Source organism: Rhinolophus sinicus, linkage group LG09 (genome assembly GCF_036562045.2).
Source record: "Rhinolophus sinicus isolate RSC01 linkage group LG09, ASM3656204v1, whole genome shotgun sequence".
Classification (NCBI taxonomy): domain Eukaryota; kingdom Metazoa; phylum Chordata; class Mammalia; order Chiroptera; family Rhinolophidae; genus Rhinolophus; species Rhinolophus sinicus.
Genome location: NC_133758.1, coordinates 91099916 through 91118268, shown reverse-complemented (window position 1 = coordinate 91118268; position 18353 = coordinate 91099916). Strand labels below are relative to the sequence as shown.

General features: G+C 35.5%; 1 protein-coding gene across 1 annotated transcript in view; it reads left to right on the top strand.

Moving 5' to 3' along the window:
- THSD7A (thrombospondin type 1 domain containing 7A) overlaps window positions 1-18353 on the top strand; it is a 617189-nt gene that overhangs the window by 529424 nt on the left and 69412 nt on the right. The window contains exons 9-12 of the mRNA XM_019726870.2: window positions 2196-2430; window positions 6708-6823; window positions 15726-15858; window positions 17274-17377. Of these exons, the coding sequence (XP_019582429.2) occupies window positions 2196-2430; window positions 6708-6823; window positions 15726-15858; window positions 17274-17377 (588 nt within the window). The remainder of the gene's footprint in view (window positions 1-2195; window positions 2431-6707; window positions 6824-15725; window positions 15859-17273; window positions 17378-18353) is intronic.

The window sequence follows — 18353 nt, the reverse complement described above, 5'->3', positions numbered from 1 at the left end:
GTATTTGTCTGAGAGATAAGACTGAATAAATCTAGAGCCTTGGGGAATGGACTATAAGAGCACTCATTTACTTCTCCCCAATCCAATTAGTATGTTTTAGGATTTGTTCCTATTCAAATCCTAAACTTCTTTTCAGAAGCTGCCAGAGTCACTGAGCTGTGTGATGGAGGAGAGGATATAAACGGTGACAGATGTTTTCACCTTCATGAATAAGGGGGCATTAATGAAATACTGTTTAATGCAAGTTATTCTAATGTTGATCCCATGTTGGACACTGCATAAATGATTCTAAATTGCAGTTAAATTCTTACTAATTTATTTGCTGAATAAAGGGATGTACCTAATCATAAGTGAAGTGACACCTAGAGATCAGCTCAGGATGTAGATTTGTGGTTTTGTTTATAACTTTTACCTAAATCTCAAACTTTTGGGGTCATCTTCCATTTTAGAGTCACTAGGTATTGGGTCACCTTTTGTTATTTATTTTTAACCTTTTAAAACTTGATTTCCTAATATCTAAAACCCACCTCCTATTATATTCAATATTTCCTGCATTTACTATCACAAATATTTGTGATGATAACACCCAAGGTTCCCACCATTCCGTATTAACAACCAATTATTTTCTATTCCTAAGGTGAAATCCAGAGTCTACATAAGTTTGAATAGATCAAATTGTCAATAAAGCAAGCAATAACATCCTCCAACACTCTGCTTTTAACAATATAAAGCTTTTTGCTTTCATAATTGGCATTATAAATAGAACAGTGTTAAAAAACTGGACTCTGTAAACTCCTAGCTCTTCCTGTGACCTCATTTAAGCTATATGGACTCATCTATTTTATCATTTTTAACTTGTAAGGTAGTTGTGCGTATAAAATGAGATCCCACCTACAAAGTACCTATAATGGTGCTAGCACATAAAAAGTGTTCCATAATGAAAACTCCACAGCATATTTTATTGACTAGAAGACACATCTGTTTTATCCTTTACCATCTCTATAATTACTGCATCTTACAGTGGATGCATTTTAAAATCACTGTAACTGCTAGCCAAGCAACAGTTATAACATAGTTGTCACTGATAGTACACATGAATTTTGTTGTTATTCCTCGTGGCAATAGCAACCTGTGATAGTTCTGCCCAAAACAAACAAACAAAAACAAGTAAGGACCATTTGAGGAAGGAAAATAAACTCTTCCTCGATTACCTGGTGAAACTTCGCTGATGTCATCTGGTGCAATTAAGAAAGCAATAACATCAAAACTTAGATATAGGTACCAGTATCCTGAAAGGAAACCCTGGAGACAACAGGTGAGCACTCTTTTTTTAATCCTGCATCATCAACATTTTTGATGACACAGAGATGATCCTGTGTAAGAGAACACAAACTTTGATGAGTCTGAGTTAAAAGTGATTCGAAAGATTTAAACTCTGAATGTAAAGAACTTTTAGGAATATCTTCCTTTTTAATGTGTGCAAAAGAGTGACATATGTATTTAAAACAACTATGTAAGTAAGTCACACAAAGCTATTTTAATAAGCATACAATACAAAATAGAGTTGATAAGAAAACACTGCATTGTAGTTTAATTTACAGCCATTTACCTTTCTTTGGGATACATATAGTGATGGTATATCTCACAGCAAATGACATTTTAGATTTGAAGAAATACAATATTGCTACATGACTTTTCCAGGAGTGCTATGGAAGATCAAACAGTATCAATAGACTTTAAAACCCTATTTCTAATCACCCTAAAGCCTGATACATTAAAATAAGTAGCAATTTAAAACCTGTAATTAAGACTTCCAATTTGGGGGATAACATTTGAAAACACAGTGGGTTTCTCCATTCACAGAGTCTTAATGCCCATGTTTTTCCTGGTTAGCAATCACATAGACTTCATTTGTCCCTCATTTTCAGCATCTCTGGAGAACAATGGCCTCTCTCTTTGAGGTGCTCCATAGCTCCCAAAACACATTTCATGTGCCCCACATAGTTTAAGTTTAAAGCCAGACCACACCAAGTGATGTAAGATTAATATGTAATTTGCCTTCCTTCCTAGCAATGTGCTGGTCACATGCTATGTGCTGATAAATGGCAGCTACCATTGTTAGTTTCAAGAAACAGAGAATGATAAGGTTTCTCTTGGCACCATATCTCATCTGCTAACGTTGTCCGTTGTTACAGGTGGAGCTCACTGTCCAAATACCAGTGCTTTGCAAGAGGTGCGCAGCTGTAACGAGCATGCCTGTACTGTGTACCACTGGCAAACCGGTCCCTGGGGCCAGTGCATTGAGGACACCTCAGTATCATCCTTCAACACCACTACAACGTGGAACGGGGAGGCCTCTTGCTCTGTCGGCATGCAGACAAGAAAAGTCATCTGTGTGCGGGTCAATGTGGGCCAAGTAGGACCCAAAAAGTAAGGGCTAACGAACATCAGCAGTCAATCCTGTGGGCCAGCCATGCAGGGGGTTGGCTCAGGCTTCACTTGCTTCCTGAAATGGAACATTCTGATGCTTGTCACACCTGTCCTCAAGAGTAAGATTTATTTGTTTTGAATGTCAACCGTGGATAAAGTTACAACAGCTTCAGGGTCTTGGGCCTGGGATCCATAAATTCTGTGGAAACTTTTCTATGTGATACCTACTTTTCAGTTTTATAGTAGCACTTTCTGCTTTTATTAAGCTAGTGAGGCAATGAAAGAAGTGCTTGCTCTCAGCCTGGCGGATCAATAATGATGGTGTACAAAGTCCTGGCGGTCTAGGTCATTCATGGCCGCCTATCTACCCGTAGGCTATGGAGGCTGCCAGCCTAGTTTAATTGGGCCTTCTATGATCTGCCTTTCATTTCCCCTAGCAAATATTATGTCAAAAATACTGAGGCTGAACTTATTACACCTTTTAATTGTTAAACGAATAAGCTATTTACTTCCAAGAGAGAGCCTTGGGATAGAATGAGTGTTACAAGTAGAAAACACCATCAGTTTCTTATTGTGGTTACGAATAGTGTGATAACGCCGCAAACAGTTTGCCAGAGGGGAGGACAAAGAACTAGAGAGTTAGCGTGGCATATGTGCATTGTGAGAAACAAAAACAAAAACAAGTCATGACATAACTAGGCTAATCACTCTTCGAGAAAAATCAATAAATTAACTATAAAAATGTAATCCTTTACAGGGGAAAGAAACTTCTTTATCTTTTGAGATTTAGACTGCATATCTTTTAAAATTCAAGTCATTTCAGCCATGTGAAACATTAGAAGTAAAACCAGTCAAGTTTGCATTAATATGAAAATGGCCTCATAATTTCCAATTACTTGGCCAACTGCTTAAATACTACGTGTGATCATAAGCATGTTATTTAACTGATTCTGGCCTCAGTTTTCAGTTTATTGAAAGGACTTAATGGAGAAAAAATAATGTAATTACTCAGTAAATCTTAGAAATTGTTATTTTCTCTTAGAAATTTGAGATACTTCTTAGTGTTTCAGGGAAATGATAATAACCTGCTGTATGGAAAACCCCAGAGAATAAATAAGAATCCCATTATGAGTTGTTTTTACCTGGGCAGGGTTCCAGACATTAGGGAAATTTTGCCCCACACTTTGTTTATATGGTTTGAAATTAGGAAACATACTAGAAAACATATGGCAAAAAGACTTGAGTAAATTGAGAAACTATTCCACATGTGTAATAGATAGCCCCAAACCAGTATTTTGATAGAAAGTAATGCTAAAGTTGTGATGACTCTAACAAAGGAAATTAATGGGCGGTATATTAAAATTCAATAGCAGTAACAGCAGGAGAAAGATGTCTCCAGTCCTGGAATATTCTGGGTCTTTCTGGGACAAGCACAGAGGTAGGAATAGTCACTGCAAAGTGTTAATAACCTTACCGACCTGGCGTAGTCCAAAACAGAGGGTTACAATGCTGAGCTTCTGCAAGTAAGCTCACTCTGTTCCTGTCTTACAATTAATCACCTTTCAAATGTTGATGTTGATATTTTCCTCAATTATGCAAACTACAATATTGTGCTAAGCAGTGGATGTACATGTGTAGAAGCCTATGTGTGAAAAAGCCTGCTGGATTAATGTCATTAAATCATTCAATAGGGATGGTGTCATAAAGCCCCATGTTGGACCACCACAATAATCCATTAAAAATGTGCTTTGCCCTTGCAGCACATTCAATGACCTGGACACATGGATAGGGTAAATTGGTTAAATGAAATGGATTTACTTTGCCCTTAAAATTCTGAAAAAGTAAGCAAATAGTGTGAATTCAAAAGAAAATGTTACTGCTCTTATGTATAAATGCTAGGTTAAATTCAATGAATGCTTTTCAGTACAAGCATTTGAAACAGAAATGCAAATAGAAAACTTGTTTTAAACTCCTCTTAATAAAACAGATTACTGTGCAATGGTAAAATCAATGTTATTGATCTCAGCTATCCTTTGAGTAACAAACTTCAACTCCTACCATATCTGTTTAATTTGACCTTGAATAAGATTTGGGGGTAAATCAATTCCTGGATGTAAACCACAATCACTAAATATAAACAGTACAAAAGAGAAAAGAAGCATGTTGACTGAACCAATTGCCTCGCTGAAGGAAGTCTGAATTTATTTTATTGGATGTAATCGAGGCTGTATAATTTATCTTTGTGTGTTCATTTAATGGCTTTGTTGTTAGTAATTTTGTTCTCCACAGTTAGCCAAGTATCTTGCTGTGGATATTTCTAAACTAAAACAAAATTTTGGAGGTTGTCAATTATAGCATTGTGAAGTCCTCTGATTTATTCAGGCTTAAACTTTGAAAAGCTTACAATTGAGTAATGCTCTCCCATGGTTAAAGTTATAAAATTGCCTCATTGAAAAGGCATGCTTCCAATAATAATTATTAATAGCTCCATAGTTCCAAAAGAATTAGCAAGATTTTATGTGAGGTTTTACCATATAATGTTTCCTGGTTAAAAGTGAAGGTTAAATGATAATTCCAGTGATTTATAATCTCATTTGTAACAATACTTTAACTTCTGTGATTCACATCTAAATTTAATTGTCATTCATGACTTTGAGTAGTCATAGCAATTAAGAAAATACAAGCTTATTTGCAACATGGAGATTATTTCTTTTTGAAATGTTAAATCCAATATGTCTTTTAAATCCACTTCTGAATGACATTTGTATAGAGTGAGAGAGGAAAGCATGCATCTGTAATTGAATAGAACATAGTATTTATGGATGAGATAGAACACATAAATAAATGATGAAAATACAAGATATATCAAAAATGAAGCATCAGCAAGCTTCTGTAAAGAAATTATAGGAAAGAGATTAATGATGTTTTATTTCACTCATAGTTCAATTCTGAAAACCTGATTAACTTACTTGTTAAACCACAATTTATCTTGACCTACAAAAAATTTGGCTTCTCTCATGGGGAGTATTTTTAAATCCCATATTTCACTAATTTGTCAAGTTATTCCTTTAACAGATTTATTTGTTGTTTGGTTTGTTTCTTCACTGCCTTTTAACCTCTTGGAAATTTATATGACCTCAAAATAATATTTTCTAGGAATCAGAACATTAAGTTACTTTTAGTTACATGAATTATTATATTTTGTTGTCCTAATGTACATCTTCCAGTCTTCATGCTCATGTCCAACATTTGACCACTAGCAATAGTATAATCAGATTGTGAAGATGTAGAGAAGAACTGGGAAATTTAAAAACCATATAATAAGTACACAATAAACAAGACAATCTATTTAAAATTTACCCATCAGCTCCCTAAAATTATCTTTTAGGAAGTGAAAATCTTATATAATGTAAGACGTTTCAGTGTTTTGTCATTATTTTTCTCTTGTGTTCCTAATAAATAATATATGTTGCTATATTGTAAAAATAATAACTTAATTTTACCATAGTTTATGTCAAGAACACAGTGTTTTATTTTCTTTAAGTTACAATTGACTCTCTTTGTTTTGTTTATATTCACTTTTTGTTCCAAAAAATATTATAACATTTAAAAATATTTAAAATTCCATAATTTGAAACTAGGAACATAATGGCAGATGGAAAATAGAGACATTAAATGAAACCTGGAATAAAACAAAAACTGCGTATCATAATGACCTCTACACTTTTATTATTTTATTTATTATAATGAAATATGTAGCTGTAAATACAACTCTTGTTTAAGCATGTACTGTGTATGGAATATATTCCATTATAAATTTATTTTGTGCTGCACATATTTTGTAAAAATCAAGTTCAGAATAATCTGAAAATTTATAATCAGCAATAAGCTTACTTAGTTACACAAAGATGTAGAATTGAGTCCTTAAATTGTTAATTTGAATTTCCACAAATTTCTTGAAAACGTGTTAGAAAATACAAATTTATTAAGGAAGAGATTATTATAAGGGGATAAGGTATAATTATTGCATTTTGTTCTAGACAGCATAATTACTTTTATTAAAATTATACATCCTGCTTTGAGAAGTTTTACTGAGGTCCAGTTTGGAAGAATTAATTTAGTTGTATATTTCTTGTCAAAAGCCAGGGTCTTGGAAGTGAAATAACAAAGACTGGTGACTATTTAGCAATTTTAACAACGAAAATCCTAAAAGTATTAAATTGCTTGGTTTTCTGGATGACTAGAGAGGCCTAGTAACTTCCCTTTGCTTTTTCTAGGTGTCCTGAAAGTCTTCGGCCTGAAACAGTGAGGCCCTGTCTGCTTCCTTGTAGGAAGGACTGTATCGTGACCCCATATAGTGACTGGACATCATGCCCTTCCTCATGTAAAGAAGGTACGACCTGAAGTGTTCTGAAGGCTCCTCACTTAGAAAACCACTCTCTGGGACCCCCCAAATTCTGACTGAACAGTATTTGTGATTCCTACATGGGGCTGTGTAACCGTGGGTTGGCATACATGCCATAAAATTTTGGTTTCCTTCTGAAAAATAATACAGCTTTAGAGGACCAAACAAATGAGTTTTATGCCAAAACTGACTTAAAACTTTATGATAATAGAACAAAGTGAAAGGATTCTAGACGTTATTAATGCTTCCTTTAACATTAATTATAAAAGAATGTACAGTGGCCTTATATATTTCAGAAAGAGTGTAAAGTGATCTCATTAGTACTCATGGCTTCCAACCTACTTGATAGCAAGAAGTAGCCATGGGAGCAGATTCACTACAGATTCAATTATGTGACCCAGGATAGGAATAAAAGAAAGAGAAAAATGGTCAAATTCTACCTCTGCCAACTCTTAACTTGCCATGGGGCATTTACAAGATGAGGACTTGTTCTCATTTTGGTTTTGTGTTCCTTTTATTACTCACAGACATAGACTCTTTAATATCATAGCAAATACTTTCATAATTCCTTACCCTCAAGGATCAGGTCGTTTGTCATGGCTACTGAGAAAGGTATCAACAACTTCCAAGTGATTTATGCAATAACTGAGTAAATTTTCTCTTCATGTCACAAATGTCACTGTCTCCTGTTTTTTATTTTACTCTCCCAACAAATACAGATAGTTTTTCTTAAATTCCTTGTATGTTTTTTATTTATGCTTCTTGACTTTAATTAGAGATTCAATTAAGAATCAACTTCAATTTTAACAACTATTTCAAGTTGCCAGAAATTATTTAAATCCTTAAGATATATGAGATTATAAATTTAATACTGGATTTTTTTACAATGTGATTGTAATTTTATATAGTTGAGAAATGAGTTCCCTTTTCATCCTTTTTTTCGTTTAAGTACCGTTGTAGTATCAAATAAAATTAAACCACAAGGTAAGCAAGAATAGAAAATTTTGATTTTAAAAGTCTTTTAAGACATCTAACAAGCTTTTGGGTCAAAAGGAGTTTGCATTAACTTTTAAAAAATGTTAATGGCATTAATCTTACTAAAAAAGAGATATCATTTCTGACATTTTTTTCTGAATTTTATTTTTCTTATCCCTTTATTTTCGTAAAAGCTAAACATGATGTCCTTTGCTTTGGTCATAATCAGCAATAGAATTGTACTTTCTAATAGGTTAATATTTCTGTGGTAAATGTTGGTTATTCATCACTACAATGAAAAGGTTATTTATTACATGGACTTCATATGCTTGGAAATTTTATTCTTGATATTTTTATACTTGATGTTTGTGTTAGTATGAGATAAAGCCATTTACTAATAGTTCCAAAGCATATGCAGTTACATTTATAACTGTATGATAACAGTCCAGCAAATTTAACATTATTAAGTGAAGGTTTTTGAAAATGGGGAAAAAACTTTGCCTTTTAATATATTGGTTATTTCCTTATATTGCATAAAGTATTTTAAAATAAAAGTTGATTTGGTCAAAAGTATTTCAAGGAAATAAAATTTAAAACGAAAGAGAGAGAGAGAGAGAGAGAGAAAGAAATAAGGAAGGAAAAGAAGGAAGGAAGGAAGGAAGGAAGGAAGGAAGGAAGGAAGGAAGGAAGGAAGGAAGGAAAGAAAGAAAGAAAAAAAAGATTCCATTAAATTGATTCTTGGATAGTCACCCATAAAAACGTGGAATCAGGTAAAATTTTCTCATTTCTTTAGACCTTCACTTGAAAATAATTTGGATATTGGAATGTATCCAGGAATTAGGAACCAGCTTAGTAGCCTATGAATTTTTTTTTCGTTAAGTCTTTAAAATGTATTTGTGATCTTAGTATAGATTATATGAGGAAAGGAAAGAAAACAATAGATGTAACTTACTCTTTAAAAAAAATTGAAAATCTAATAATATGATTTTTCATTGCTCTCTGCTGATGATTTTTATAGTACTAAGAAAGTAATTTACTCTTCTGTTTGACCAATTATGAAATTTTTAAAAATTTATGTGACAACTGTGATAACTTATATAAGGCACTTAAAAAATTTAGCAGATACAAGAGGGAACAAATAGATTGTGAATGCTTTATATGTGTTAATTAATACTCATCTGTAACATATGCATAAATACTTACTGAATTTTTTTTATTGATTGATTCCTTTATATAACTAACACATTGATGGCTCTGTGGAGTTGACACAGTCCTTGACTTCACGGAAGGCTTTTTTTTTTTTTTTTTAATTGGGGAATATTGGGGAACAGTGAGTTTCTCCAGGGCCCATCAGCTCCAAGTCATTGTTCTTCAGTCTAGTTTTGGAAGGTGCAGCTCAGCTCCACGTCCAGTCGCCGTTTTCAATCTTTAGTTGCAGGGGGTGCAGCCCACCATCCTATGGAGGAATTGAACCGGCAGCCTTTTTGAGAGCTCACGCTCTAACCAACTGAGCCATCCGGCCGCCCCTCTGGAAGCTCAGCAGCAGCTCTGTTGTCTTCAATCTAGTTCTGGAGGGCACAGCTCACTGTCCCATGTGGGAATCGAGCCAGCAACGCTGTTGTTCAGAGCTCGTGCTCTAACCAACTGAGCTATCCAGCCGCCCCCAAGGAAGCTTTGATTCTCATTTAAAATATAGAACTCTTCTCCATAAATCAGATAATGTGAATTCAGTAATAAGATTTAGTAGTAAAACAAAATGAGCTCTAGGAAAGGGAAGGGAAAACCATTGTGGGAGCAAATATTAAGGAAAATCTTGTTGAAAAGATGGTAAAAGAGATCTTTTTGAAAGAGTGAACACAAGAGAATCCCAAGTGAGAATCAAAGGCATCAGTAAAAGTCTTAGATGACCACAAGTAAGATGTGTTGTTCAAGGAAAAAGTAGAAACCATTTGAAGCAATCATTAGCTTTTTTCATTCTACAATACTTTTTCAAGTAACTATAATGCTCCTGGCACAATTTTATATATAAACGACAGATCAGTAAACAAAGAAACCAATGCCCATTCTGGTGGAACAAGATAGGTAAGGCATTTAATGATTATTCTAATTTCTCAGTGAGTATGAAGGATCAAGTAAAAGGTTCAGGGATGTTAAGGAAAGAGAAGAAGATGTAACATCATTTTGGAGAGTGCAAAGGTGGGCAAGCTAGTAATGTGTAATAGAGTTTCTAGGCAGCACGGAGAGCGCATTTAGTCATGTCTTTATAAAGGGATTGCTCAACACAGTTGCCAGTGTTTCTCCAGCCATGTTCAACTGCCTGAGTGCAGGAAAAGTATAGGAAAATAATTGGTTTTGGTTGAGGTTGGGACTTTTCTAGGAAAGTACAGAACGGGGGAGGAACCAGGGAGTCAAGGGTGTTTTCAAATGAGTACTTGTAATAATGATGGAGTATGACATCTAAATTATGTTAGGATGGAGATGAGGTCATGAAGGGAATAATAGATACTAAAAAGTGATAGGGAAATTTAATTGACAGTTTTAAATGAGTTTGGAGAATTTTAGTAAGATGAAAACTAAAGTAGATGAACTTAAAGGTTAGAGGAATGATCAGAAAGTAAGATGTTTAAAGATGACTGATGATAATAACATCACAAGATAAACAGAAGAGCTAGTAATTGATGTGAGGTGCAGGAAAATGTCATTGGAGATGAGGAAGTGCAATAACATGGAGTCCAGTGCCTTGGATATAATAACCACGTGGATACCAAAGCCACCAAAGTGTTAACAGGGGTAGGAAAAGAAAGGATTACATTGAGGGACATTCTAATCATTAATTAGTGTTGGTAGATGGCTGCTACAGGGTGGATAACTGATAGTAAAGTTGATAACAGGAGCTTCAGGGGAGATTTTTGAAAGTAGAGGGAGGAGAAAAGACTAGGAAATGGCTAGGTAGAGTCAGCTTCCACTGGCAAAGATTAGGAAGGAAACTTTCTAAGAGATGGAAGATGAGAAACCATGAGATCCAATGGGCACGGTAGTGGAAGGATTAGAGGATGGAAAAGAATGAGAATTGAAAATCAGGTTATGCATGTAGATAGGGCTGTGGATCCAGGTGATCATGGAAGACATTCATGGCAGGCATAGGGTGGCATAACTAGTTTCTTGGGATGAATATCAGGCATGTGAGATATAATGGGTTTAGTTGCGATAGTCTCTCAGAGTAAGGCAGGTAACTGCTCTAAATTAAAATGCATGGTGCCACACTAGGATACTATTCTCCCCTGGAGCTCCTGGGGTGGTGGTAACCAAGGAGTGCAAGAATGCTCTCTCAGGTATCTGCTGTCCTGTGAGCAAGAGACTCTCTGGGGCTGTGATGGGTTGAGCACAGGTCATCTCACCAGGAGCAGATCAATACTCCCTGTTCTAGTATGTTGAATCTCCTGTAACAAAAGGCTCTCCAAAATCCTAAGCCTAGGCTCTCAGACTTAAAAAGATAACTACAATTGTGTATTGAGGACAGAAAGAAAGACTCGGAGTTGGGAGAGGGGTGGCTGTTGGATGACAGTGCCAAGATGCTCTGTGTGTCCCGAAGCCTTGACTATTTTGCCTGCACACTGCTGTGACTGAGGAGAAGGGCACGGTGGTGTTACAGAAAACTAGCCTTTTGTTGTAACGAAAATAAACCAATGACATGTGGTTAGTTTTTTTCATTATTTGGTATGAAATGGGACTAATCTAAGTTTACTGCAATTACACTGACTTCCACACACAATTAAAATGCAAAACAAAGTGGTGTGGTCAAGGATAGACAATAGCAACAGAAAACTAATTCAAGGATGGGATGATTCTTTTAAATGTAATTCTGCAGGTAAAGTCTAAAATTTATAAGAATTTTGATTTCTTAAAAATGTGGAGCTATACTTTTTTTTTAATCACTTTCAATAGATAAAATTACACTGTAGTGCTGCAGAAAATGGGACAGAATAGCTTAGCACTCCAGGAAGAACAAAAAGAGTTATTTGAAATGTTATTCAGCCCTCTCTCAAGATATGCTTTGAAAAATCAATGCCAATAAAGATCAGCATTGAATAGAGAGTAGTTTAATCCTTAAACCAGTGCACTTGTTAACTTTTTTCAAATCTTCATAAATTTTATAAAGGGCTTTTTTTTTGTAGGAAAAGAAAAAACATTTATGCATATATTATTTGTAACCCTACTCAAAAAAATCAATGCTTTTGATCAAATAATACATTTGGCTGCTCAAATATTATTCACTCCTTTTTTTTCACACTACGTTTATTGACAGGAGAGCTAGAAAGGATATTGCAGCGGCATCTATTCTACTTTGATACCCTTAAGCAGTACTACTCTAGGATTACCCCAAAGATAGGAAAACTACCTTCACATTTTACTACTGGCATGAAACATTTCCTTTTCCATTTCCTGTCGCTATGCTGCTTCAGCCTGTCATCCATCCTACATCCAGCTTAACATATCTAAGTTTTGCCTGCCCTTTAAATCCTTCCATTAAGTAATTTCTCTGATGAAATGTATCTTGAATGTCTTAAGAAATCTGAAAAATGCTGTAACTCTGTGAGACATTACCTATCCTCTGAATCTATGTGCCCCATTATCACATAATTATTTTCTGAATATATTTTTCCTATTTTTTTCCTATTCCTGTCCTAGATAGTTATTTTCAAGTATAAACACAATAGGAATATTTGTTTATTTTTCCCATGCTCATTATTTCCAATAAGCCAAATGCACAGACTTAGTATCCATGTGCTTACTACTATAAGGCAATGCATTGAAAGAAATTGAAGATGCTAATAATCCAGTTGAAAAGATGTGAAATAAATATGTATTTATTAAGCTCTTACTTTATGTGGCTATTGTTCTAGGTGTTAAAACACAAAGATAAATAGAAGCTATATCTATATATCAACCACGTATAATAAATTAGGTATAAATACAGACAGGAAACTATGAAAGTTGTAAAATTCCGGTTTGCCAGCTCAAGTTATTAGTGAGGAACCTTTCTGATTTCTTTTTCACTGTGTGCTGTAGCTCTCCCTTTGTCTGCACTTTGATCTGAGAGCTCTGTAGCCTGGCTGAGGTCTACAGAGCTGTTCCTGTGAGTGTACAAGTAATTTCTTAACTGAGATCTGAGAAGAAATGAACCTCCCAGTGGATAGAAACATGGATGTCATGACACTTCCTGTGAAACTCCATTAAACTTCTTCTCTAGGTGTTATGGCTTCGAAATGTCTCTCTTTAATCAGGTTGCAGTCTCTATTATGTGGGCTGCACAAGGTTAAGGTTTTATAAGAACGTTTTATAAGAATAAATGGATTGCCAGTGTGGAATCAATTATGGAAGTGAAAAAAAGTTACCATGATCTTATATATCAATTGCGAACTTGTAAAGGTTGTGATGAATAGGCACTGGAGTGTTTCAGGGCTGTACCTTCGGTGACAGTTTCGCTTTCAAGTCAATAAACGAAGTAGAGTTGAAACACTGACATTTGATTGTTGCTTCCTGAACATCCCTGCCTCTGTACCAGGTGATATCTAGATAGTTAATGACCAGAAGCTTCAATCTATAAGGTGCCAGTGATACTGAACTCACAATCACCTACAGTCTCGGGATCCCTGTGTCTCAATTGTGTGTCTGTTGTCTACCTGGAGGTTAAAGAGGATTGGAGAGTTATTGACTCTAATAATTTTGACCTCCTGGGAAACAAAGACCTGCTTCTCTGCTCTTCTCCTCTTTTCCCTGTTACAAAACAAGTGAATACCTTCCTAAGGGAAACCCCCAATGCTAAACAAATGATAAAAATGATCATTTAGTTCATATACTCTTTTGAAAGGTTAATGAAAAATAATAAACATAAAACAAGAGGAAAATAACAGAAAGTATACAAGAAGGATGGAGTCAGTTAGTAAGTGGAGGTGGAGAGAGGGGAGAGAAAGAGAGAGATTATACTATAAAATCAGTGTTAAGGTAAGCTGCAACTGAGAAAAAAATTAGCTCTGAGATTCTGGTGAACAAAGGAAAAAAATAGAAGCACAGGGGCTTCTTAACAGATTGTCAGGAGAAATGAATTTTTACCTAGCTCTGAATTATTAGAAGAATTTATCACCTGGGCCTTAAAATAGGGGTCATTGAATAATATAATGGATGGAGACTGCATTAGCAATTTTATTAAAAGTCCTATTGCCACTTCTTAGATCTTTCCTAGATAAATGATATTTAATATGTAAAAACTTAGAGGTAACATTCAAACTACTACTGTCACAATAAAAATGCCCATGACAATATTTTCAAATACTTTAGTTCTCTGCTACTTACTACCACCAGTCCCTAAATCCCTACTCCATTACCTATAGTAGTCCAATTATTCACTAAAATAGTTAATACAATCGTTAATAGTACAGATATCCCCACAATGGGAATAATGCTAAAAAGTTACATGTGAACTCTAGACTCTGAAATTGGGACAAGACATACAAGGTAGTCCATTCCAGTGGATCTTAAACCTTCCTGTTCATTACAGTTCCCTAGCAAGCCTGTGGAAATCAGATTTCCAAACCCAGCTCTCAGAGATTCTGATTTAGTAGTTCAGGGTATAGGCTGAGAAATACATTTTTGATGTTTTTGGTGTTCTTTTTTTTTTTTTTAAGAAATTCTCCTATGCAGTAAGACATGTAGGAATCACTCATCTGATCCATTCTCCCATCTAACACAGGAAACTTCAGTCCACGTTGTTGGAAGTCAGTGGCCCAGACCTTGTTGTGGGATACCCTGACTTCATGAGAAAAGATGTTTACAGTATTAGAAAGTTCTAATTGTCAAATCATATTATTCTCCTAACACAATCACTTTAAGAATGTTTCATCTCATTTCTGATTAAGCTTTCATTGTTAGGGGCTGCTAACCCATCTACATTTCTCAGTTCCTATAGTTTAGGAATCAAATATTTCCTGATCTTACCAAAAAATGTAAATACATGATGGGGATTCTATTAAAATAACCTTTTAGGGAATTCTTTTGTAAGTGCATTGTGTCATGGGGCTATTCATCCTTAAAGTGTATGTATTGTAAGTTGGAATATATTTTATTTAAAATTGACAAGTCTTATACTTTATCTTTTTCTAATACTAAAAAAATGTGAACATGTTTATGTCAACTGTCAAGTTGATATCTTCATGGTGAAAGTAAATCTTGATTATTTCCATTGATTTTTAAGCATAATTTGGAGTCATTTACCAACAGTAGTTATTGCTATTTCAAATGCTTCCCTAAAAATTCTGCCTCTAGGAAATGACTTTCATTTCACTACTTACAGCCTTGATGTTTAGAATTCGACCTGAATTAGAGATCTTAGACTGTTTAACATGAATAATAAATGACTAGAATAATTTACGAGTTATGCATCTGAAATTAAGTGAATAACAAAGAAATAAAATTTCACATTAAAACATGGAATATATTCTCCTAAGAAAGATTCATTAGACGTGTATATGAGTCCCATGTGGCAAACAGTGCTATGTGAAATGGCATGAAAATAAACTTAAAGTAGAGGAAAATAAATTAATTAGATCTGTCATATTTCTCAAGGGCAAAGAAATATACAGAACAACAATTACTTTGCAACTGCACATTAGGAAGGCTAGTTGACTACGGTACTGTTTTCTCCATTCTTCACATTTTTTAAATATAAATTGATTGGGTTTTCAATATAAGTAGTCTTCAGGAGAATTTAGGAAATGATTAGACCAGATGAGGCCTCTCATTGAAGATTGTCAAAGCACGTGGAGCGGGTGGCAATGTAATTTCTTCACACGGGCTGGTATTTGAAGATTCTTTTATCAGTGCAGAGTACAGAGGTTAAAAAGCTGCCTCGTTCCAGGGGATTCCGGAGTCAAGAAGCAGTCTCGGCACCGGGTCATCCTTCAGCTGCCAGCCAATGGAGGCAGGGACTGCATGGACCCTCTCTATGAAGAGAAGGTCTGCGAGGCCCCGCAGATGTGCCAAAGCTACAGGTAACCAAGTTAAAGAAGAAGCATTGAGAATGGGGCATTGAGCAAAATACTTCAAGTCCAACCCTGTCCCTCAGGCTCAGTGGAGTCTGGGGTGTTTATGGCTGTATGTGCCATGTCTTGACTTTTTTTTTTAAAGCAAATCTAAATTTGAACTTTTATCTATTTAAGTGTGTTTTTACAGGACCCATCAGCTCCAAGTCAAGTAGTTGTTTCAATCTAGTTGAGGAGGGTGCAGCTCACACAGGCCCAAGTGGGGATCGAACCGGCAACCTTGTTGTTAAGAGCAGTGTGCTCTAACCAACTGAGCTAACCGGCCGCTCCTTGACTGTTTAAAAGAGCTGCTCTCCCACTGAAATGATATCCAGGGAGACAATTACTTGTGAAATTTCCAAGCTGTGTTATTAGCTGCAGGAGTTAGGGGGTATTTCTTACGTTGACATAAACTGTAAGGAATGCAGGAAAGTGGTTAATAATTACAAAACATGCTTTAGGAAGGAATTCTTTTTCACTTGGAGAAATAGCCTAAGCACCCTTCCCTTGCTCCACAAAGCACGTGTTCCTCCTCAGTGCTGGTATTCTGGCTCACAAAATGACGTCTTTATCTCAGTGATACCAATAAGATGTCTGTTCTACTCATTTGTGGCCACCTCAAAGAAAATTCAGGTGGTTGAAGTTATATATTATCATTTTAGTAATTATTAGAGAAAGTTTTCCTCAGGACTATAAAAAGAAAGCACCTAATTAAAACTTGATGTGGCATATAATTGCAATCCTGCCAACAAATGAAATATTATGGCATCCATTGATGGAATGTGTGATCACAAAATAATACTTTAAGATGAAAATTGATGACAAATTTGCCATCTTAATTTATCTGTATTTAATTGTGAGATGACAAATAATGCAATTGCATGTTTATATGATGAACACTGACAACTATTAGCCCAAATGTATTTCTTTGGGGGATTTGTTTTTTGTAAAGAGTATAATTGCAGTTTCTGAGTTACCCCCATAACACTAACCAAAAGAGCACTGTTATCAAAAGATTGATGACGTGAGTGCAGTTTCACAACTTGAATATAAACTAAATATACCTTATTTAAATAGAATGCATCTGCTATCTGGTACGTCTGCTGGCAGTCCTAACCATTAAAAAGGCTAAGAGGGCTATTAGTAGTTTATTCTCATACAACTTGACAATGATGGATTCTGTCTCCACTGCCATAGGAAGTACTTTTATATGTCATGCTGCTTTTTCTAATGCCTTGATGGAGATCTAAATTAAATTTAGAGGATCGAGCATTGTCACACTTCCATTTGTAGTGGTCGAAGTCGTGTTTCCATGCCACCATATCTCTATCATTTGCCTGGCATTTTTGCTTCCCCTCCATGAGGCTTCTGTTCTTTTCTTGTAGGTGGAAGACTCACAAATGGCGCAGGTGCCAACTAGTCCCATGGAGCGTGCAACAGGACAGCCCCGCAGCGCAGGAGGGCTGTGGGCCCGGACGGCAGGCACGAGGTGGGAAGCAAGCCTCATTCCACAGCTGATTTGCTTTTCATTTCTCCAACGTCTCTACCTTAACCACTAGCCTGACGCATTTGGCACTTTGATGCCATGCTCAGCCAACAGAGCAGAGCAAATGTGCATCTGCTACTACCCGTTCAGCTAACACCAGAACACAGAAACTTGTCTTTTAAATCGTGTCCTTTGTTCTTTGACACATTAGCCCATAACTCCTCCGATTGAATTTTTCCCCCGTTCATATCTAGAAGATAATCAGACCATGCTCTTGAAAGGTTTATGACATAGATTAAACTGTAGTTTGTTTGTTGTTGCTGTTTTAGTTTTTGGATCATGGTATACCATACTTTGCTTGTCACCTTAATAATCAATAAGATCCTTACATACTTACCCATATGCATTATATATGTGCATGTACATAAAGTAATATAACTGGTTAACTTTCCCAGAAATTCTTAGCAATGGCATCCCTAACATTGCCATGGCTATCCCTGACTCTGTTCATATTCAGTACTGATTTTTAAATGGCAGATTTATGTACTCGAAACCTGCCATATGTGGACCACAATCTGTCTGCACTATGAGACAACATGGAATTTTGCAGAAGTGAATGATTGCAATGTTTCCAACTTGCCATGATTATTTACTGGGTATTATAAATAATACTTATATTCCAAGCTTTGGAACATGTTATTTATGCATGCTGCAAATTCAGTCTTTAGAGAGTACATGGTTGTTTTTACTCATATCGACTTTTAGCATGTAGTTCTGCTATATACCTAGAATGTATAATTGAATACACTGCCACCTCTTTAATTCATAAAAACACGTTTTGCTCCCTCATTTGTCTTTGTGTAAATTTGATGATAATGCAAAAGTTTGAACATACAAAATGGAATTCCAGCTTTTGCTGATGTGACCTAGGACCCCCTTTTCTTTACAGTGAAAAGATTGTTTTCCTAATTTGAGAAAA